Source organism: Miniopterus natalensis, chromosome 1 (assembly GCF_054644295.1).
Source record: "Miniopterus natalensis isolate mMinNat1 chromosome 1, mMinNat1.hap1, whole genome shotgun sequence".
Taxonomy (NCBI): Eukaryota; Metazoa; Chordata; class Mammalia; order Chiroptera; family Miniopteridae; genus Miniopterus; species Miniopterus natalensis.
Genome location: NC_142081.1, coordinates 157796535 through 157817009, shown reverse-complemented (window position 1 = coordinate 157817009; position 20475 = coordinate 157796535). Strand labels below are relative to the sequence as shown.

Below are 20475 nucleotides of genomic sequence, written 5' to 3'. Positions count from 1 at the left end.
AGCCCCTTTAAAGTCATGTAAATATCCAGACTTTGAGGATTTATAAGTAATAATGGTATTGGCAAATCAAACCTAACTCATTTTTAAAAAATATGTTTTTATTGATTTTAGAGAGAGGAAGGGAGAAGGAGAGAGAGAGAAACATCAGTGAGGGAGAAACATGGATGGGCTGCCTCCTGCACGCCCCCCACTGGGGATCGAGCCTGCAACCCAGGCATGGGCCCTGACCGGGAATCAAACCATGACCTCCTGGTTCATGGATTGACGCTCAGCCACTGAGGCACACTGGCTGGGCCTAAGCTCATTTTCTAAAAAGAAAAAACAGAAGGTCGGGCAGCTCATATTTATGTTTATACCAGATTATGCCAAGACCTGAGTGCAGTGATGTTTCTCGTCTGGGTTTCCGATGTACCTGGATCTTGGGCATACTTAGTATAAAGGCAGTGCCTTTGATGTGCTTTTCTCCCCCTTCTTTTTAAAAGTTGTAGACATGGTCCATTCATAGGTATGCATCACTGTACTTTGCTTGTGTAACAGTGAATTATTTTGTGGCAAGAATATTATCAACCTGGAAGTTGATAAAAGATGAAGTATATTGTAACAAAAATAAGTTCAGAGCAAGAGAATAAGCATCATAAATGTTGTGCTGAAATCAGTCTTTAGTTTTAGCCAACATGTTAGAACAGGAAAAATGAATGTGTTGGAGTTCATTTAAACAAGATGTGAATAGTATCGTGCATGGAAATTGAAGGCTTATTTTGAAGCAACTACATCCATAAGTTGGAAAAAATGGCAAGCAAGGAATATTGCTTAAATCAGTTAGAAACAATAGTTGGCTAAAGAGGTGGCAGCTCGTTAGCTAAGGGCTCACTGCCATTTTCCCCCTCCATTCCTTCCCGCTGATGATTAAATTTTCTTTTGTTGCATTATTTTTGGTATACTATAGTGTGCTTTGTCATAGATAATGGAATTATAAAGAGAGGAAGGTACACTGTAGAATGTAAAAATCTAATTTTGTACTTGTTAGTTCTCATCAAAGTTAAAGGAAATATATTGGCAATAAATCTTAGATGTCCAACAATATGGGGCCAAGAAAGAGGGGAAACTAATATTTACGCAGAACTGAATATGTGTCATCATTTTTCTTGATACATTATTGTGAAAGATATATATTTAACTGGGATGAATAATCCTCATGGTATTTTAGGTTGTATTCTTCGGATGGATTTTTATCAATATTCTTACCAGTAGGAATATTAGAATGAAAAATAGTTAGCTATCATTTTCAGTTTTCTTACCTATCCTGTTATAAAATCAGGTGATAATTTCCCAGAATTTGGGGGAATTGAAAGTGTGACTCTTCCCCCCCTTTAAATACAAATAATGGCATAAGAAAAATCATGCTATTTGAGAGAACAGCGAAATTTTCTCTTTAATTCATTGCATTAACTCAACAATGTAGTGATCACTGATCAAGAGAAAAACACAGATGGAAAATACAAGCGTTGCTTAATGTATAAAAGGAAAGTAAACTGGCGTGCTTTCCTTTGTTGCCAGTCCATTTGTTAGTAAGTAGTGGTCAGTATTACTGCACACACAGCTTTCTTTTGTTAGCTTTATTAAAAAACCAGTGATAAGTGTGATAGCTTTTATAGAATTTTGTCTTTATCCAAATGCTGGGAGGAGAAATTGAATGGCTCTGAAAGATAATTCATTGTACATTCATTAATGTTATTTCTAAACAAATAATAACATTCACTAATGTAGTATTTACAGTAAACAATAATACATTTATTAGTTTCTATTATGGATTATTAAATATATTAAATATAAAAACAAAATTAAGCATTTTTTAAACAGCTTTATCATAAGCAGTGATGAAAGCTCCTTGTTCCTTTTGATTTTGGTAGATAATTTATTTGTTAAAGTGATGCAAAGCATAACTCATACCACAACTTGTCTTTACATGTGTTTTTACATACTTGTAGACAAAATAATTGGCAAACCATGGCTCTCTGGTCTATTTTCAAATCATATGTGAACTTAGAATGGTCTTTTAAAGGGTTGTAATTTTTAAAAAAAAAACCAGCCTAGCCAGGCGTGGCTCAGCAGCTGAGCGTCGACCTAGGATCCAGGCGATTGGGGTTCGATTCCTGGTCAGGGCACATGCCCGGGTTGCGGGCTCGATCAATAACTTTCTCATCATTGATGTTTCTGTCTCCCTCTCCTTTTTTCTCTCTGAAATCAATAAAGATATATTTAAAAAAGAAACAACAAAAAAACCCCAATATGCCGCAGAAATCATATGTGCCTCTCAAAACCTAAAATATTTACTATCTGATCCCTTTCAGAGAAAGATTGCCAACCCTGTAATATAAATACATAACACATAAGCTTGGGAAGTTCCAGTTCCAGGTGAGAAGGTGTATTCACATCACCCCCGTCTGTCCCATGAATATAGCTGTTATAAAACCTGCACAGAATGCAGGGAGCAGCTGTTTGAAGATTCTGAAAAGTAAATAGTGGCAGAGGAATTAAGGAAGACCAGAATTTGAAGTACCACCAAACTGGCGGTGAGTTTGCCATTTTTCCCTTGTATTGTTGCATGGCCTGGTGTCAACATAGCCTGAAACCAGGGAGCAGAGAGAGCTCCAGGAGAAGCCCTCTCCCTACTTCACGCTTGAGAATAGAGATCATGGCTCCGAGTAGGAGCAGGTACAGAGGAGGACACAGGTGTCTAAAATTTTGAGGTAGGAGACCTTCCTTTTTGGCTAGAGGATCTGTAGTCACAGGAGTATGGGGCACACTGCCTTTAGTTTTTTTTTCTCTCTCTCTGCCTGCCAGTTGGCCCCCACTGCAGAACAGTTGCAGAAAGTAAGTGGCAAAGTACGGGGTAAATAAAGCGCCAGCTTTCTGGGCAGAGTGCCAAAAGGGAGAGCCCCAGGGAACGAGAAAGCACTAGGGAGACCAAGGAGAGTGGGGAGCTTGGGAAAGGGACCTCTGAAAATTATTATGTCTTGGGAGACATGAAAATTACTCTGTAATGCTTACTACAGAGCTTGACTAATAGTAAGACCAATAAACAACTACTTGATAAATCAGTTATCACTTTCCTTAAAGTCATGTAGGAAACACACAGATTATTATCTTTTCTTGGTTGAGACTGTTAGGAGTCATGGGGATTAAGAGTATTGGCCCATCTGCAGCAACCATATGCCAGGCCACATTTATATAATCTTAGAACATTGCACATGGAAGGGATTTGGAGGTCAGATGTTCTAACAAGTGCTTATTCAAAGGAGCAGTCCTCTCTGCTGTTCCACTTAGAGATGATCAGTCACCTAGAGACTGTCAGTACATTTACAGTGACAAAAGCCGGCCACTTCAGGAGGGTCATGTGATTGTTTAATAATCATGTATACCTACTTTGCCTTTTTTTTTTTTTTCCTATCCTCTGTAAAATATAAAATATTAGGTTGAATCCCTTTTTCACACTGTAGTCCTTAGTCATCCAGAATATTTGAACTGAATTTTATATTGGCGATTCTCAAAGTGTGGCCCGCAGATCTCGTTTAACTGACACACTTTTCTCAGGACCCTTTCTTCTCTCTTCACCCTTCTTTTAATCCATGAAGATGTACACTAAAATTTTGGTGTGTGTCTGTGCGTTTTCCCAGAGTGAGGTTTGATAACCTGAAACACCTTTAAGAATCACTGCCTTGGACACGCTCACAACTACAGTTTGCCCTGCATACTTCTGTATCTCAAAGGAACAGAAAATGGTCAGAACCAGTTTTTTAATTTATTATTATTTTTCTCTCTTTACTGATTTCAGAGAGAGGAAGGGAGAGGGAGAGAGAGATAGAAACATCAATGATGAGAGAGTCATGGATCGGCTGCCTCCTGCACGCCCCCGACTGCGGACAGAGCCCGCAACCCAGGCATGTGCCCTGACCGGGAATCGAACCGAGATCTCCTGGGTCCTAGGTCAATGCTCAACCGCCAAGCTATGCCCTGCCGGCTGTTTTTTAATTTTCTCATAATGGTAGAAAGTCATTGAAGACAAAGGTTAAGAATTTCACAGAGGGAGGAAAATCTGAGAGTTAAAGCAAAGAGGTAGAGTTCACCTGTATCCATCCCCTGAGTCACCAGCCTGATGTCTTTGTAAGTCTTCCATGGAGTCTTCTTAGGGAGTTATTTCTGACATAGTAAGGAATGGTAGGCAGAAGGTAGGATTCAGTGACGCAGTCTTTTCTTGAAAATATCTATGCTACAGATTGAGAAATAACTATTTTGTCCTGCAGTAGATAATTATTTTAGTTAAATATAGATAGTATTGTGACTGTTACATATTCATTATGCACACACACACAGACATGGTGCTTAACACAGTTCAGTCATCCTTCAAGGTCAACCCATTCCTGTTTTGTTGTTTTTGTTTTGTTTTAACCTGCTGTACCAAGTCTCATGCTCTGCTCTACTACTGAGAATAGTACAGGTATTGTCTCCTCATAATGGTCTTCTTCGACTTCCTTTGTAAGACCACAAAAGTAATTGCATTAGAAGTGCAGAGTAACTGAGATATAGGCAGAGAAACTGGCAAATGTTGCTTTCATGAGTTATCTCTCAGTAGTTATCAGTCCAAATAAATTTCTCTCCTGCAACCATACATTTTGTAATTGTATGTAGCTATCTTGTCATCAGTAGCCAATTAAATAATCATGTTATGCCCATAAAATAGGAAACTTTTTCATAATTTTGCACAATATCTAAAAGAAAAAGTAAAATGAAGTATTATGGCTACAAATATATTTTTAAATTTAGTAGAGACAGTATTTAGTAAAGATAGAGGTGGTAAAATTTGGGGTAAAAGTGTAAACGACTTTAAAACTAAATGAAATCATTGAAGCCATCCTACTAATGAAAGTTACAGGGAGAGTAATTGTTTTTCATTTCTAAAGCCATGTCATTCGTTATTAGCTGACTGTAGGAATGGCAATATAGGTCAGTAGAAATTATATAGTAACAAAAATCTGGTAAGTTTTTTGTAGTATATGTAACAATCTACTTAAAAAGTTATGTCGGGCATCTTGCTTTTCCTTGGATCTATTGCAATCCCAAATTTAAGGTAGGTTTAGGTCTTTAACAAAGGGTAAAGGAACTTATGAGATCTGTGGTGGTTATTTCAGTTGATGTAGAAGGAAGGACAGTTTGAGGTAAAGTGGAGAATTAAGAGGGGAATGAAAGGAGACAGGGACACATGTTGATACCCTTGGCATTTGTTTTCTAACAGCAAATGTAAGGTGCCCTGCCTGCCAGTGTACTACTTGTTACAGTGCAGATTAAAGTCTGTAAGGTCCATGGACTTAATAAGGTGAACTAAAATAAGGCTGGCTTGATATTTTTCTTCCTAGAATCCCACTTATGAATTGGCATAAAGTGACAATTCCTCCAGTAATGTCCACACCTTCTCACTTAGGGTTTGGTGCTGCATCATGCCCAAGAGAGTGTCTGATGAATGTTTTCTGACAAGGATGAGAATACTTTTTTCAGGAGGAATTCTCTTTATGGTTATGTGGCACATTTCTCAGAGTCATTGGAAAATAGAAATCTTGTTTGAACTTGAACTTACTGTGTGATTTTTGCTGGTTATGCTATTATAAGTTTTATACAAATGTTTAAAAATGTATTCATTTTGTAAAGTACATAATCCTCCAAATATTGAGATGCAGTAGAACTGGTTTTAACTGGTGTATTTAAGAATAGCATGTATTGAATTTGAATGATAAGCATAAGGACTTTCCAAAGGTGTGAGTTTCTCAGAGTTTAGGAGTTCTATGACTAGATCTTGTTCCCTGTATACATTTACTTGCTGTATTTTTTGCTAAATAGCAGGATAATTATTATTGCATAGTGTTAGCATAGATAGCATCCTGAAAATGTCTCTGTGTGAGATGTGTCTGAATGTGTGTAGTCAAGTAGTTTTATTTTGAACATGTGAAAGCATTAACTTCTAAACATTTTTAAAGTTTCCTTTAAAAGTAAATCAACAAGTGCTTCAAGAGAAAATATCACCAATTCCTTGAGGGTTAGGGGAAAGAGGTGTGGTGTATTCTGCCCCAGGATAAGTTTTGGGGAAATCACTTGGAAATCAAAGAATTTGAGTGGAACAACTTCAAAACACTTTGCTGTAATATGTTCTGTAGGGTAATTAAATCTTGACACGTAAAGACATGTAAGTGTAGCATTCTGAAAGAAGAGTATAGAAGGTTTTTCTTTTACAGTAGGATCCCTTAATAGATAATTTGCATTAGTTGAATATTTGAAAAACATTGTCTAGAATAAATATTGATACAATTACCAAAATTTTACTGTTTTCTCACTTTCATGCCATTAATGCTATACATCTTTTTTTTTTTTTCTTTTTTTTTAAGCTGGATATGTCAAGTGACCAGATAGCTGCCAATCTGCAAGCTGTTATCAATGAAGTTTGTAGGCACAGGCCGCTGAATTTGGGTGAGTGGGTAGCTGGGGTAAACTTCCCTGTAGCCCTGTGATACTTTAAAAATGTAAAATATTTAGAAAACAATCAAGTTTATACGCAACTACAATCGCAACAGTATTTCCAGCGATTGAATAACATTTAATTCTCCAAAGGATTCCTAATTGCCTTATTAACAACCGTAGTTGTTTAGAGAGGAGACCTCTTTAACATTAATGGAATACTCAAATCCTGAAACCTTTGTAAATTCCCACATGATTTCTTCTATTAAATGTAGTAAATAAAGTTTGAAGGAAAACTGTAACTGATTGCCTTAAACTTACAATGGGTTTAAACAGAAACTAAAATCATTTACGCAGTATTGATGTGAAGCCACACCATTTACTTTGTCACTGGCACTAGCTTTCTAGATCTTATTTATTTTAGGAAAAGACTAGGTTTTAATCCTGTCATAAGAGTCACTTCTTAAAAACAGGGTGATTCATGGAAAACAGTGAAACTTGATCGAGATATGGAAGCTGTTAGTAGACTAGGCTCACGTCCAGAGCCCTTATCATTGCATCATGTGCCACTCACATTCCTTCCCAAGGCGAATTTCACGCACAGCTGTTTGAAGCCAAGCAGGTGTCTGTTACACTCAATAGACTATCTACTTATAATTTTGTCACTATAGGAATCTGTCACTTTGAGTTTTATAACCAAGTGTCTAACTAAAACACAGTCTTGCACTATTTTTCACCTTCTTTGAGAGTTAAACACGCTGGTGATAATTACTTCCTTTGTTAATTCTGTTGTCCTAGGTTTGGCTGTTGTGGTTAGCAATGGTATGTGTATGGATTCTTGTATTCCATGGAGAACTTTGATTTGAGTATAGGGTCCTCTGAGACTATAACTGGAGTAGAATGATGGATAGTTAATCTCTAAAAACAATATAGTTATCTGGGTTTTTCCATTTTAAACAAAGTCCCTAACATGGTTCATAGGAAAAGCTTTTTAATTTTTAAAAATTTTATTAAATGTTTGTTAACACAAAGGTCACATCTGTGTTGACTATTTTAATTTAGACTATTCCATCAAATGTAAATATTACCACCTGCTCCTTCACTGTTGACTTTACAATAAAATAAATTCTAAATGACTGTATTCTGGCAGAGGGAAACGAATTATTCGTGAGTATGTGCAGTTTAAAGGATAAATCTCTAATATTCTAGAGTGTAGCTGGTTTTTCTTCTATTCTAGAAATGACCTTTCTTTTCTTATAAAATACTAGTTCAGTAATGTCAGTACTTACCACCTATACCATGAGTTCTACAAGGCTCTTGCTGTATGTTTATATTTGCTTATTAGTTATCTGTGGAATAAAATGAAAGGTGATGCTTGTTTTTGTTTTCAGGGCCCTTTGTGGTACGAGCTTTCCTTCGTAGTTCGACAAGTGAAGGTTTGTTACTAAAGATGGAGCCATTGTTACCTAAAGAAGCGGAAACCAAAGAAAGTAACAGAGAAGCTTCCTAAAAGTGTTGTATTGTGAAAATATTTTTAATGGATGAATAAGCAACAGAGAAAATGATAAAATTGTGTCATTTCTATGTTTGGTGTCTTGTTATTTCATGATCATCATACTTGGAAGTGGATTTTAACGCTGGAAGATCTCACAACACTTTCAAAAATAGGAAAATAAAATTTTCTTTGTGTCTGAACTTACCTTTTAGATCCCATTAAATCTTTTTCCTTAGAATTCAGATTTTATATGCTGGTAATTATAGCAGCAATTTTTAGCTTAATAACTTTCCCTTGAGAACTAGACCATTTGAGGGAAGAGGAGCATCCTCAGTTCCCATGAGAGAGAGAATGGCAGAGTCATGAGCTACATTATATGACTATTTCTAAAGAAAAAATGTGGAAAATGTTGGGTAACGTTCATTCTGAAAAATTCTGTCATTTGTGATAACATGGAATATAGAAAATGACTAAGCCATTAAAATTAGGTAGGAAATCTTTTTTTTTCCTCTTAGGAATCAATTTATAATATTTATATTTTTTATAATAACAATACTGTATATTTTTATGGTGCTTTGTGATATACAAAGCACTGTGGATAGTGTTTCTATGTACTTAACCTCATTTGGTCCTGAATTCCTCTACTTAATAGGAAGTGATCGGGTTGGTTAGTGTTGAATGAACATCCCAGGAGGTGGATAGAACAACCTCCTTTATGGATGAAGAATCAGGCTAAGTAGTTAAATGTCTTTCATCAGTGCCAGTTTGCAAACTGGTGTTGGCCCTTGAGTGCTTCCTGGTATGTGACAAAACAGGAAAAAAAGAAGGATGGATAATTTTGGCAAGCAGTTGCCAACTGTCCTTTCTTGGGAATGGTTGCCCATACTCTGAGACTATCTATCTTTCACTTTTTTAGGGATGTTCAAATGCCTTTTATGAAATAATAGTGCTGATAAATTTGTTGGTGGCTTTTAGTAACATCCAGTTTATAAAAAATATTTTGACAGCTCCATGGAGTTCTCCCAAATTGTTTTTTGAAATTTTTGTGGTTTGAGAAGTCCAAATGACTGAACAACAACTGTACCCCACTAAACTTTTTTCCTACAGGGAAATTAAAATTTAAAGGCTGTTTACCAAAAACAACTAACTACATTAACTACAAAACAGTAATCGCAGTCACCTTCTATTGAAGGCCTACTACTGTCTTATGCTTTACATGTGTCCTCTCATTTCATCCTCACAGCAGTCCAGTGAGGAGGGTGTTGCCCCCACTTTACAGATAAGGAAATTTAAACTTGGAGGAGGTCCCAGAAGTGGCAAGCTCAGGTTCAAAGCTAAATCTATCTGATTTTGAAGTCTGTTTTCTTAATCAATAGGCTATTTTACTTCCTGATTGTATATTCTAAGATAAGCTGTTTAACTGAACACTGAAAATTTTAAAATATTGAATAACTACACTTCGGTTTCTTAGCTTCTCTGATTATGGGGCTATGACAGCTGATGGGAAGAAAGTAGAAATAAAAGGGTTGGAAGGAGTGAAAGGAGTGAGACGAGTAGTGCAGGATGGAGAGAAGAAAGATCTACTTGTTTCCCATGATTGCCATCTTTTGAAAGCTTACTAATTAATCATTATTTGAAGGTTCTAGTTCACAGAGTAGAAGCTCTCTTGTATTTGTAGATTTTCTTCTGATTAATAGAGTAAATATACTCTTATTAATGTTGACAATTTTAGAAACACTAATAAATATTTTTAAAATCACATAACCCTACCACTCATAGATAACCAGCATTAATATTTTGATGCCTTCCATTGTCCTTTTCATTCGACAGAGACAGAGAGAACATGCACACACATGTTGTTATCAAGCGTTTCCCCATATTAAAATTTTATATGAAAAGCGTTGTTTTAATGGTTGAGCAATATTCTATCCTGTTGATGCTTTAATTTGTGGAGTCATTTTGGGATACCCCTCCCCCTCTGTTATTTTTATTGCTTTAGAGTAACTCTTTGGGAATAACTTATTTTCCTCTCTATTTCTAGAAGTGACATTCCTGGGTTAAAATGTATGATATGGCTATAGGTCTTACGTGTTAGAAAGGTGCCTTTTGATCAAAACAAACCCACCCAAACAAGGAAATATGGTTGGAAAACTTTCTCTGGGCAAAAATATTCCAGGGTCTTATTAACTGGCCTATGAATAATTCCCTACCTTTCCATTAGAGCAGTTTTCCTACTGGTTAACTAGAACTAATACTGAGTGTTTATAATGATATGCTTCTGGGAAAATCGTAGAATTGTACTAGATTACTCTTTTTTGTTGTTCTTTAAAATTTATCTTTATTGTTGACGGCATTACAGATGTTCCCCCTTCTCCCCCCATTGGCCCCCTCCAACCTCCTGTTCCCTCCCCAGGCCTTCATCACACTTGTCTGTGTCCATGGGTTATGCATATATGCATATAAGTTCTTGGGCTAATCTCTTCCCCCCCATCCCCTCCCTCTTAAATACTTTGGTCTGTTTCATGCTTCAGTGTCTGGGGGTCTATTTTGTTCATCAGTTTATTTTGTCCATTAGCTTCTTCTTAAAGAAGACCCTTCAACATTTCCTGTAGTGCTGGTCTGGTGGTGATGGACTCCTTTATCTTTTTTTTGACTCATGAAGCTCTTTATCTGATCAATTCTAAATGGTAATTTTGCTGGGTAGAGTAATCTTGGTTGTAGGTCTTTGCTTTACATCACTTTGACTAATTCTTGCCACTCTCTTCTGGCCTGCAGAATTTTTGCTGACAGTCGTATGGATGCTCCCTTGTAGGTAACTACCTGCTTTTCTCTTGCTACTGTTAAGATTCTCTCTTTGTCTTTAACCTTTGGCATTTTAATTATGATGTTTGGGCCTTGGTGTGGGCCTCTTTGGGTTCCTCTTGTTTGGGACTCTATGCTTCCTGGACTTGTAAGTCTATTTCTTTCACCAGGTAGGGGACATTTTCTGTCATTTTTTTCAAGTAGGTTTTCAATTTCTTGCTTCCTCTCTTCTCCAGCACCTCCATTATGAGACTGTTGGTGTGCTTGAAGTTGTCCCAGAGACTCTTAACACTATATTCATATTTTTGGATTTTTTTTTTCTTTTTGCTCTTCTGATTCGGTGGTTTTTGCTTTCTCATGTTCCAAATTGCTGATTTGATTTTGGGCGTCCTCTACTGTTGATTCCCTGTAAATTATTCTTCCTTTCAGTTAGTGTAGCCTTCATTTCTGACTGGTCCTTTTTTTATGTTGTTGATGTTCTCACTGATTTTCTTGAAATTCTCACTAAGTTCCTTGAAATTCTCACTAACCTCCTTGAGCATCCTTATAACCATCGTTTTGAACTCTATCTACTACTATGTTTGCTTCCATTTCATTTAGTTCTTTTTCTGGAGATTTCTTCTCTTCTTTCATTTGTGTCATGTTTCTTTGTCTCTGCGTTTTGGCTGTTTCCCGATGTTTGTTTCTATGTATTAGGAAGAGCTGCTATGTCTCCTGTGATTGGTAGAGTGTCCTTCTGTAGTAGGTGTCCTGTAGGACCCAGTGGCTCAGCCTCCCCAGTCTACCAGAGTTGGGCCTTCTAGGTGCTCCCATGTGGGCTGTGTGCATGCACTGTCCTGTTGTAGTTGAGCCTTGGTTGCTGTTGGTGTCACTGGGAGGAATTGCCCCCCATGCCAATCAGCTGTGAGGGCCAGCTGTGACTACAGCAGAAGACCTGCTGTCCTGGAGACACCCCTATGGAGCAGGATTTGCTTCAGTGGGAACTTGGTGTTCACCGAGTCCACCCCTTGACTGTGTCATTTGTGGATGCTGTTGTAATCCAGCGTGGTCGAGTCTGACCACCAGGTGCACTGTCTCTGGGGCCTCCCAGGAGGTGCAGAGTCAGCCTCTGCCTGTGCTCTGCCCAGGGCCGCCCAGCATGAGCTACACAGCAATCTGTAGGTGTCTGCTACTTGTGTTGGGCTTGAAGGTGTCCAGGAGAGGCCAAGCTATGAGCCAAGGCAGGCTGCCACTAGTGCGGGCCTGGGGCCACTTATCGAGAGGTTTGGGGCACGCTGAGGCCAGCTGCTGCTTGTTTGAGAGATTTTAGGAAAGTTTGAAGCATAAGGCAAGAGAGACCAGTAGTATGGAAAAGCCACTGGAAGTGGCTTGGATGAGCTGCAGGTGGGGAGGGGCGGAGTCTCAGGGAATCACAGGGCGGGTTGATGGAGGTTCAAATATGGCGCCTGCCTGCTGGCTTTGTGTGGGGAGGGCTCGTCAAAGGAACAGTGGCCTCTGCGGGAGGAAGCTGCCCAATTCCAGGCAGGTTAGTTCCTCCCCGAATGTCGCAAGCTCCTTTTAAGCTGCTGCCCCGCGCTGGGCTCAGAGGGAGCGTCTGATTAATTCCGTGCGCGGGCCCTTTAAGAGGAAAGCCTGGGACTCCCCAGCCTCCGAGACCCTCAGCCACAGTGCCGCTGGTACTGCAGCCCTGGGCAGGGGTCTGATGTGGGGCTGGGACCCCTTCCTCCTGGGAACCTTCACAGCCAATACATCCCTCCCGATTTGAATAGCCACACGTGGGTGTGGGACCAGCAGGCTCCACAATTCGCCCGGCATCTCCCCTCCGGGTCTCGGTGCTTCCTCAGCTCCCGGGCTGTGGGGCTTCTGTGCAGCCGGCTCTCAGGAGGCTCTGGGTGATGGTGGTTCTGCATTTTAGTTGTGATTTTGATGTGGTTGCGGGAGGCGGCGGGTGCAGCTGTGACCTACGCCGCCATCTTGACTGGAAACCTTTCTTTTTTGTATTATTACTATTGTATTTTCTTCATAGCAGTAAATTAAATCTTATATTTAAAAAGAGTAAAAACTTTCCAATTTGATAGTAAATACTAGTGATTCTCAAACCTAAGCCTGCATCCAAATCACTTGGAGGGCTTGCGAGCACAAACTGGGCTCCACTCAGCAATCTGGGGAAGAGCCTGAAAGTTTACATTTCTGATGAGTTCCCAGGTGATGATGATGCTGGTCCAGGGACCACTCTGAGAACCACTGGTATCCACTAATGGCTCTTCTAACCATGGCTGAATTAAAAAAATCTTTGGCTTTGGTACGAGCATCAGTTATTTCAAAAATTCTGTACGTGATTCTGATATACCAGGGCTGAGAATCACTGGTATATGCAATTAGCCAACTTATAACAGATCTAAAAATTGTGATAAAAATCAAAATTTTAAAAGACTGAGATGAAAAAAAAGATAATGCACTATATTTGAGAGCCAGGACTAGTTTCTAGGTTTATGGTTTATGTGTAAATAATTTAAATTCCGTGTTCTAACACAGGGGGGAGGGGGATTTAAAATCTGGGATCTTTTATAAAGCAAGGACATCATAAGATGATCACCAATGTACTTTTTAACAAAAGTTTGATATACCTTTTGCAGATGGCAATTCATGCTTTTAGAAGTGATGTACTATAACACTATTAACATTACTAACATAAACACACATGTAAACATAAATTTAATGGAATTAGTTAACATTAATTTGTTGAAGACCAAAGGCATAGGAGAACATAGTGATTTTTTTATAGCAAGTAGTTAATCACAGTGTCCAGTAGGTGGCGATAATAACCTTTCATACAACTTTAAAATAGTTAATTTACTGGGAAATGATTGCTTTTTCATTTGACTATACAAATAAAATAGCAAAAATACTTATAAGCCACTTGGCACTTGGTTATAGAACGAATATTTTTTGCTTGTTTATTTTGTTCTGTTTTGGGCACCTTACAGGGGTTGCTTTAGGTGTCATTGTAATAATGCATATTAAAGATTGTTTTATGTTTCTGTTTTAACTTTTATTATAGAATCAAATATACAGAAAATTAAAAAAATAAAATAGCACCTATTTAGTCACCACCAAGCTTTAGCAATTACCAACATTATGCTTTTGTTCTAGTTACATTTATCCCTTCCATCTACCCACCAGCCTCAGCTTGTCCTCAGTCCTGCTGGAGTAATTACAAGGAAAACACATATATCATATCACTTAAACTATAGAGTTTTAAGAATAATCAAGCTATAATTACAAGGAAGATTTTAGGTCCATTTTACAGAACCTATTGTTTTTGTATTCTACTCAGGCCATTGAAGGCATTTAGTTTTTTTTTGTATTATATTTTTTTTATGTAATAATGGAAAAATTATTTTTAGTGTTTTGAGAACTTAGAGAACATAGTAATACAATTAGCCACAAAGGGTTGTATGAAATGTCAGTACTTAAAAGAAGAAAGAAATTGGTATTTTCACTTAAATTTTTATTTTTGAATCGAAATATAAAACTGGAAATAAATTAGAAATTTAACTATGATTATAATAGATTAAAATATTAAATTTTCATCTGAGGATATCCAAAAGAATGAAAGTTTTAATGTATTTTATTTTAAAAATAGAAGCACATTAAATAAGGTTGGCAAGTAGAGAAAAGAACACAATGAAGAATTTAAAGAAAACAATGACCCACAATTCCATAAATAACATTTTTTTTTATACTTCTTTTTTTTTTTCTTCTCCCTATGTGGAGGTCTTCTTTTCCCCACAATACAGGGTTGTGATCATGTTGGATGTACAGTAGAAAGGAAGATATCTTGGCTCCAGAGGTTTTCCACATCTCCAGCTGTTTAGTCACTTTCAATTGAAAAAAGCTAGCCGAAATCCTCTCCAAATATTTGCTAAATAAAAGGTCTAACTCTTTATTTCAATATGTGCTATATAAACTTTATAATATTGTTTTCTAAGTTGGTAACTACTTTAATGAAAAGTAATTTATACAAATATTTAAGTTAAGTAGAATAACCTAGTGTTTCCCAAAGGGCAATATGTATACCATTAGTGGCATAAATCAACTTTAATTGTAAGTGAACCATATTTTAAATTAATAGTTAAGTATGTGTGTATAGGAAAACATAAGTAACGCATAAAGACCATGATTTCATGGGTATCATTGCCTAGGATGATGTTACAGCAAGTGATTCTTTGTAGTCCATTTTAAAATATTAAGTAAATTATATGAATATGTAAATTATACGAACTGCTTTTAGAAGTGGCTGCATCATTTTACATTCTCTCCAGCAATGCATAAGGGTTCCAGTTTCTCCACATCCTTATCAACACTTGGAATTGTCTGTCCTTTATATCACAGGCATTCTAGTGAGTGTGTGGTCATCATACATGTTTAATTGAGAAAATGAGTTATTTTGCTGAGAAAGTATTTAGAAATGAATAATAGTAGTTTTAAGTATATGCCATTTGGAAGGTGGAGCACATTTATACTATGAGGCTCCAGAAGTAGAGCTAAGATTAGTGTAGACTATAGAGAAAAGCAAATTCTGGCACAAAGTTAAACAAAATGCTGCGGAAGCTCTTGCAGAGTAGTAGTGACCTTTTTATTGTGCGTATTTACATGCAGCTGTATCAGTTAGTGTTCTTCAGTTACAGTCAACAGAAATGACTGACGGGCTAAACCGGAGAGGAATGTATTGTAAGGGTATGGGGTGACTCACAGAATAGGAAGTAGCTCAGCTCAAGGAATCTATTAGCAGGAACCAATGGACAGTGTCCCCAGAGAGCTACCATCAAGGTGAATCAGCTGTTTTCTGACCTTTTGTCACTCCACTCAAGATTCTAAGGGTTGAGAGTCTACTTGGCCTATTTTAGTTTACATGCCCACTCCTTGATCAGGAGAAGGCAGGATTGATAATCTCACCAAAAGTACATGCAGCAGTGTAGAAGGAACTCCACAGAATATTGAAGTACGTTTACCGAAAGAAGGGGCTACTGGGTGCTGGGGCCAGCAAAACCAATAAATGCCCACTTCACCAAGTCAATAAATGCCCAGTGATAAATATTTAGGAAGAATTAGTGACAATGACAGGAGACTCCACAGATCTCTAAGGCCCATTCATTCCCTAAATATTTATTCAATGTCTCTAAGATGTCTATGAAATCAATAACTATATTTCATTTAACTCAAAATACATTGGTACTCTAAAAGTATTTTTACATAGCAAATATTTTTTTAATGTAAAAGAAACGTTGCCTATTTTTTTGGAGGGGAGAACTGTCCATTTCATTTTATTAAACATAAACATGTGAACAGATTCCCATGGTAAAAGATCAATCAGAACAAAATGTGTGTGATTTCCTCACCCAGCCTCCCTTGCGGCTTCATGTGGATCTTCTATACTTGTACAAATTATGTTCCTAGACCTACACAGTTTATTGCCTGTTGGCGTATGGAGGCTTTTTTGGATTTAAAAATAGTATTATACCATATACATCATTTTGAAATTTTTTTTTTTTACTCAACATTATCTAGAGCAGGGGTGGGGAACCATGTTTTTGCTAAGGGCCATTGGATATTTATAACATTGTTTGTGGGCCATTCAAAATTATCAACTTAAAAATTAGCTATGAAAAAAGCTCCTAGATTTATTGAATTTCTAGTCCTGCCTGTGGTTGCCTTGGCAGGGCCAGACAAAATTATTTCACCACCATATACGACCCGAGGGCTAGGCGTTCCCTACCTCTGATCTAGAGCATTATTTCATGACTACTGCATTTTCAAGAATGCTTTATAGTGCTCCATAATATGAACATACCATGGTGTGTTTTAGCAGATACATGTTACCAGTCCCCCAGTGACCGGCATATCATATTGAAATTGTTGAGAACCAGTGATAAAATGAAACTCTTAAACGCAGCCAGAGAAAAAAGAAACATCAGGGACGCCAAGATAAGAGTTACTACTGATTTCTTGTTGGAAACCATGCAAGCCAAAAGGAATGGAATGATAATTTTAATGTGTTTAAAAAAAAAAAAAGTTAAGTCAGGATTCTAAGTGAAAATATCATTCAGTAATGAGAGTATCATAAAGACTTTTTTAAAAGCACAAAGAACTTTTTCCCCAGCAGACCTGGATTACAAGAAATGTTAGAGGAAGTATAGGGAAAGAAAAATAACAGATATAAAATCAGTTCTGTACAAGTGATGAAGGATAATAGAAATATGTGGAAAATACAAAAGGTGTTTTTCTCATTTCTATTTAAAAATTACCTTTTAAAAGCAAATGTAAAACACTATAGTGGGGTTTATAACGGTTTGAAGTAAAATATATGAAAATAGCACAAAGGTTGGCAGGGTATATATTTATACATGGCTCACTTCAGCTGGGTGCAGTTTTCTTTGTTTATCTGGAGTTTTCAGTGGATGAGATCACACATAAAATCAAAAGTCAAGTTATATTTAAAAATTTTGCTATAGTGATAAAACAAATTTGCATTTTCCAAAATAAGCATTACAGTAGAACTGACTGTATAGTTCACTGAGCCTGACAAAAGTTTATACCCATGTGACCATGATGAAAATCAAAATATAGAACATTTCCATCACCCCAAAAAGGTTACTTGTGCACTTTGTGCTAATTTCTGCCTTCAGCCCCAAGCAACAATAGATTTGCATTCTGTCACTGTAGTTTTGCTTGCTGTGGAATTTCATATGAATGGATTGTACAGTGTGATACATGTGTTTTGTCTGGCTTCTGTTGCTTAGAATAATGTCTTTGAAATTCAGCCATGTATCAATAGGTCATTCTTTTTTTATTGCTAAAATACACTTCAGTGTATAGATACGCCAAATGTATATCTATTCACCTATTCATGGCTCTTTGTGTTGTTTCCAGTTTGTGGAGCTACTATGACTAAAACTTCTATTTTTATACAAGCTTTTCAGGGTAGACATTTGCTGTCATTTCCTGTGGATAAATAATGGGACTGCTAGGTCATATGGTAAGTGACAGCTTTCATAAGAAAAAACCAATAGGTCTCCAAAGTGGTCGTACAATTTTACACTCCCGCAGCAATGTCTGAAAGTTGAAATTGCTTTATATCCTCAGGAACAGTTGGATTTTTAATGTTTAATTTTAGCTATTCTAGTGGGTATGTGGCGGTATCTCATTGTGCTTTTAATTTGCATTTCTCTGGTGACTAATGATATTGGGCTTCTTTTCATGTGCTAATTAGCTATTCTTATATCTCCTTTGGTAATTAGAACAAAGTGTCTTTTTAAATCTTTTGCCCTTTAAAAATATTGGGTTGTTTTTTATTATTGAGTTGTAAGAGTACTTTATATAATCTGGTCTCAAGCCCTTTGTCAAATATATGTGTTGCAGATATTTTCTTCCAGTTGTGAACTGACTTTTCATTTTCTTAGTTGTGTCTTTCAAAGAGCAGATATTTATAATTTTTGTAAAGCCCATTATATTAATATTTCTTGTACGGTTAGTGCTTTCTGTGTCCTAAGATATCTTTTCTTTTCCCAAAGTTGCAACATTTTCTTCTATATTTTCTTGTGTTACATTTCTCCTATATGGTTTATATGTTTTAATATTTTCTTTTAGGTTTGTGATTCATTTTAATTAAATTTTTGCATGGTGTAATGATCAAAGTATACTTTTTCTACACAGATATTGAATTATCTCAGCATCATTTGTTGAAAAGACTGTCTATACACCCACCTTTGACACCTTGGTCAAAAACTAATTAACCATGTATGTATGGGTCTGTTTTTGAACTATTTTTTTCCATCGATCTATTTGTCTATCCTTATAGTAATACCAAACTTTCATAATAACTGTAATTTATTATAAGTCTTGAAATCAGATCATGTAAGCCCTCCAGCTTTATCTTTTAAAAAAATTTGTCGTGGCTGTATTAGGTCATTTGTATTCCTATATAAAATTTCAAATCAGCTTGTCAATTTCTATAAATAGGACTAATGAGATTTTGATTGAGATTTTAGTGACTCTATATTTTATTTTTAAATTTTTGTTTTATTTTTCATTTACAGTTTACTTTCGATATTATTTTGTATTGGTTTCAGGTGTACAGCATAGTGGTTATAAAGTCATGTACTTTACAAAGTGTTCCCCCTGATATTTCCAGGACCCTCTTGGCATTTCCAGAACCCTCCTAGCACCATGGATAGTTATTGCATTATTATTGACCATATTCCCTATGCTATATTTTAATTTAGAGAGAACTGGTAGCTTAACAACATTGAGTCTTCTAGGTTAAGAAAGTTTCTTTCTATTCCTAATTTGCTGAGAGGTTTTGTTTTGTTTTGGTGTTCATGAATAGGTGTTATATTTTATCAAGGTCCTTTTCTGCATCTGTTTGGAGAGCCATATGGATTTTCTTTTTTAGTTTGTTAACATGGTGAGTTACGTTGATTGTTTTTCAAATGTTAGACTAATCTTCTGTTCCTGGGATAAATCCCACTTGGTCATGATGCACTTTCCTTTTTATATGTTGCCAATTTAGATTTGATAATATTTAGGAACTTTTCTGACTAGGTTCAGGAGAGATACTGGTCTTTAATTTTCTTGTAATAGCTTTTATTTTGGGTATTGGGGTAATGCTGGACTCAAAATGAGCTGGGAAGTATTCCCTCTATTTTCTGAAACTTTCTGTAAGATAACTATTGCGTCATCCTCAGATGTTGGATAAAATTCACAGTGAATCCATCTGGAATGAGGGTCTTTTTGTGGGAAGGTTTTAAGTCACTACTTCATCTACTCAAATGATACAGGGCTATTCTGGTATTTTTAGAAAAGTATTTTCTTTTGTGCCAGTTTTGGTTTTGTAAAATTTGGCTTTCAAGGAATGGGTTTATATTTTTCTAAGTTGTCAAATTTATTGCAATAAGTATGTTTAAAGGATTATTTTTATCCTTTTAATAGCTATAGTATCTATGGCGATGCCTTTGTCATTTCTACAGGTAATTGGTATCTTCCCTGTATGTTTTCTTGATCCTTCTAAGCTGGGTTATTTTTTTTAAAGAAGCTTTGGATTCATTGATTTTTCTCTTTTGTTTGTACATTTTATTTTTAATTAAAACTTTATAGCAGCTTTATTAAGGTATAATTCACCCACTTAAACTGTACACTTGTTTTTTTGTATACTCAGTGTTGTGCAAGCATCACCATAATGAATTTGAGAAAAATTTTATAAGCTCCCCACCTCCCAAACCTATTCAGTCGCTCTTCATTTTCCCAGCACACCCTACCCCAGCCTTGGGCCACCACTGCACTACTTTCTAGCTTTATAAATTGGCCTAGTCTGTATTTTATATAAATAGGATCACATAATATGTGGTCGATTGTGACTGGATTCTTTCACTTAGCATATTGTTTTTAAGGTTCAAGCATGTGTCAGTACTTCATTTATTTTTAGTGTCGAACTACTATTCCATTGTCTGGCTACATCACATTTTGTTTGTCCATTCACCAGTTGATGGGCATTTGGATTATTTCAGTTGCTTGACTGTTACGGACAATGGTGCTATGGACATTTATGTACAAGTTTTTATGTGGATAAATGTTTTCATTTCTTCTGGGGCCTACGCCTGGCAGTGGAATTGCTG

The 20475-nt window shown here is 36.6% G+C and overlaps 1 protein-coding gene across 1 annotated transcript in view; it reads left to right on the top strand.

The window, feature by feature from the left end:
• MRPL1 (mitochondrial ribosomal protein L1) overlaps positions 1-8203 on the top strand; it is a 46387-nt gene extending 38184 nt beyond the window's left edge. The window contains exons 8-9 of the mRNA XM_016207517.2: positions 6435-6516; positions 7896-8203. Of these exons, the coding sequence (XP_016063003.1) occupies positions 6435-6516; positions 7896-8014 (201 nt within the window). The 3' untranslated portion in view covers positions 8015-8203. The remainder of the gene's footprint in view (positions 1-6434; positions 6517-7895) is intronic.
• Positions 8204-20475: the final 12272 nt, after the last annotated feature.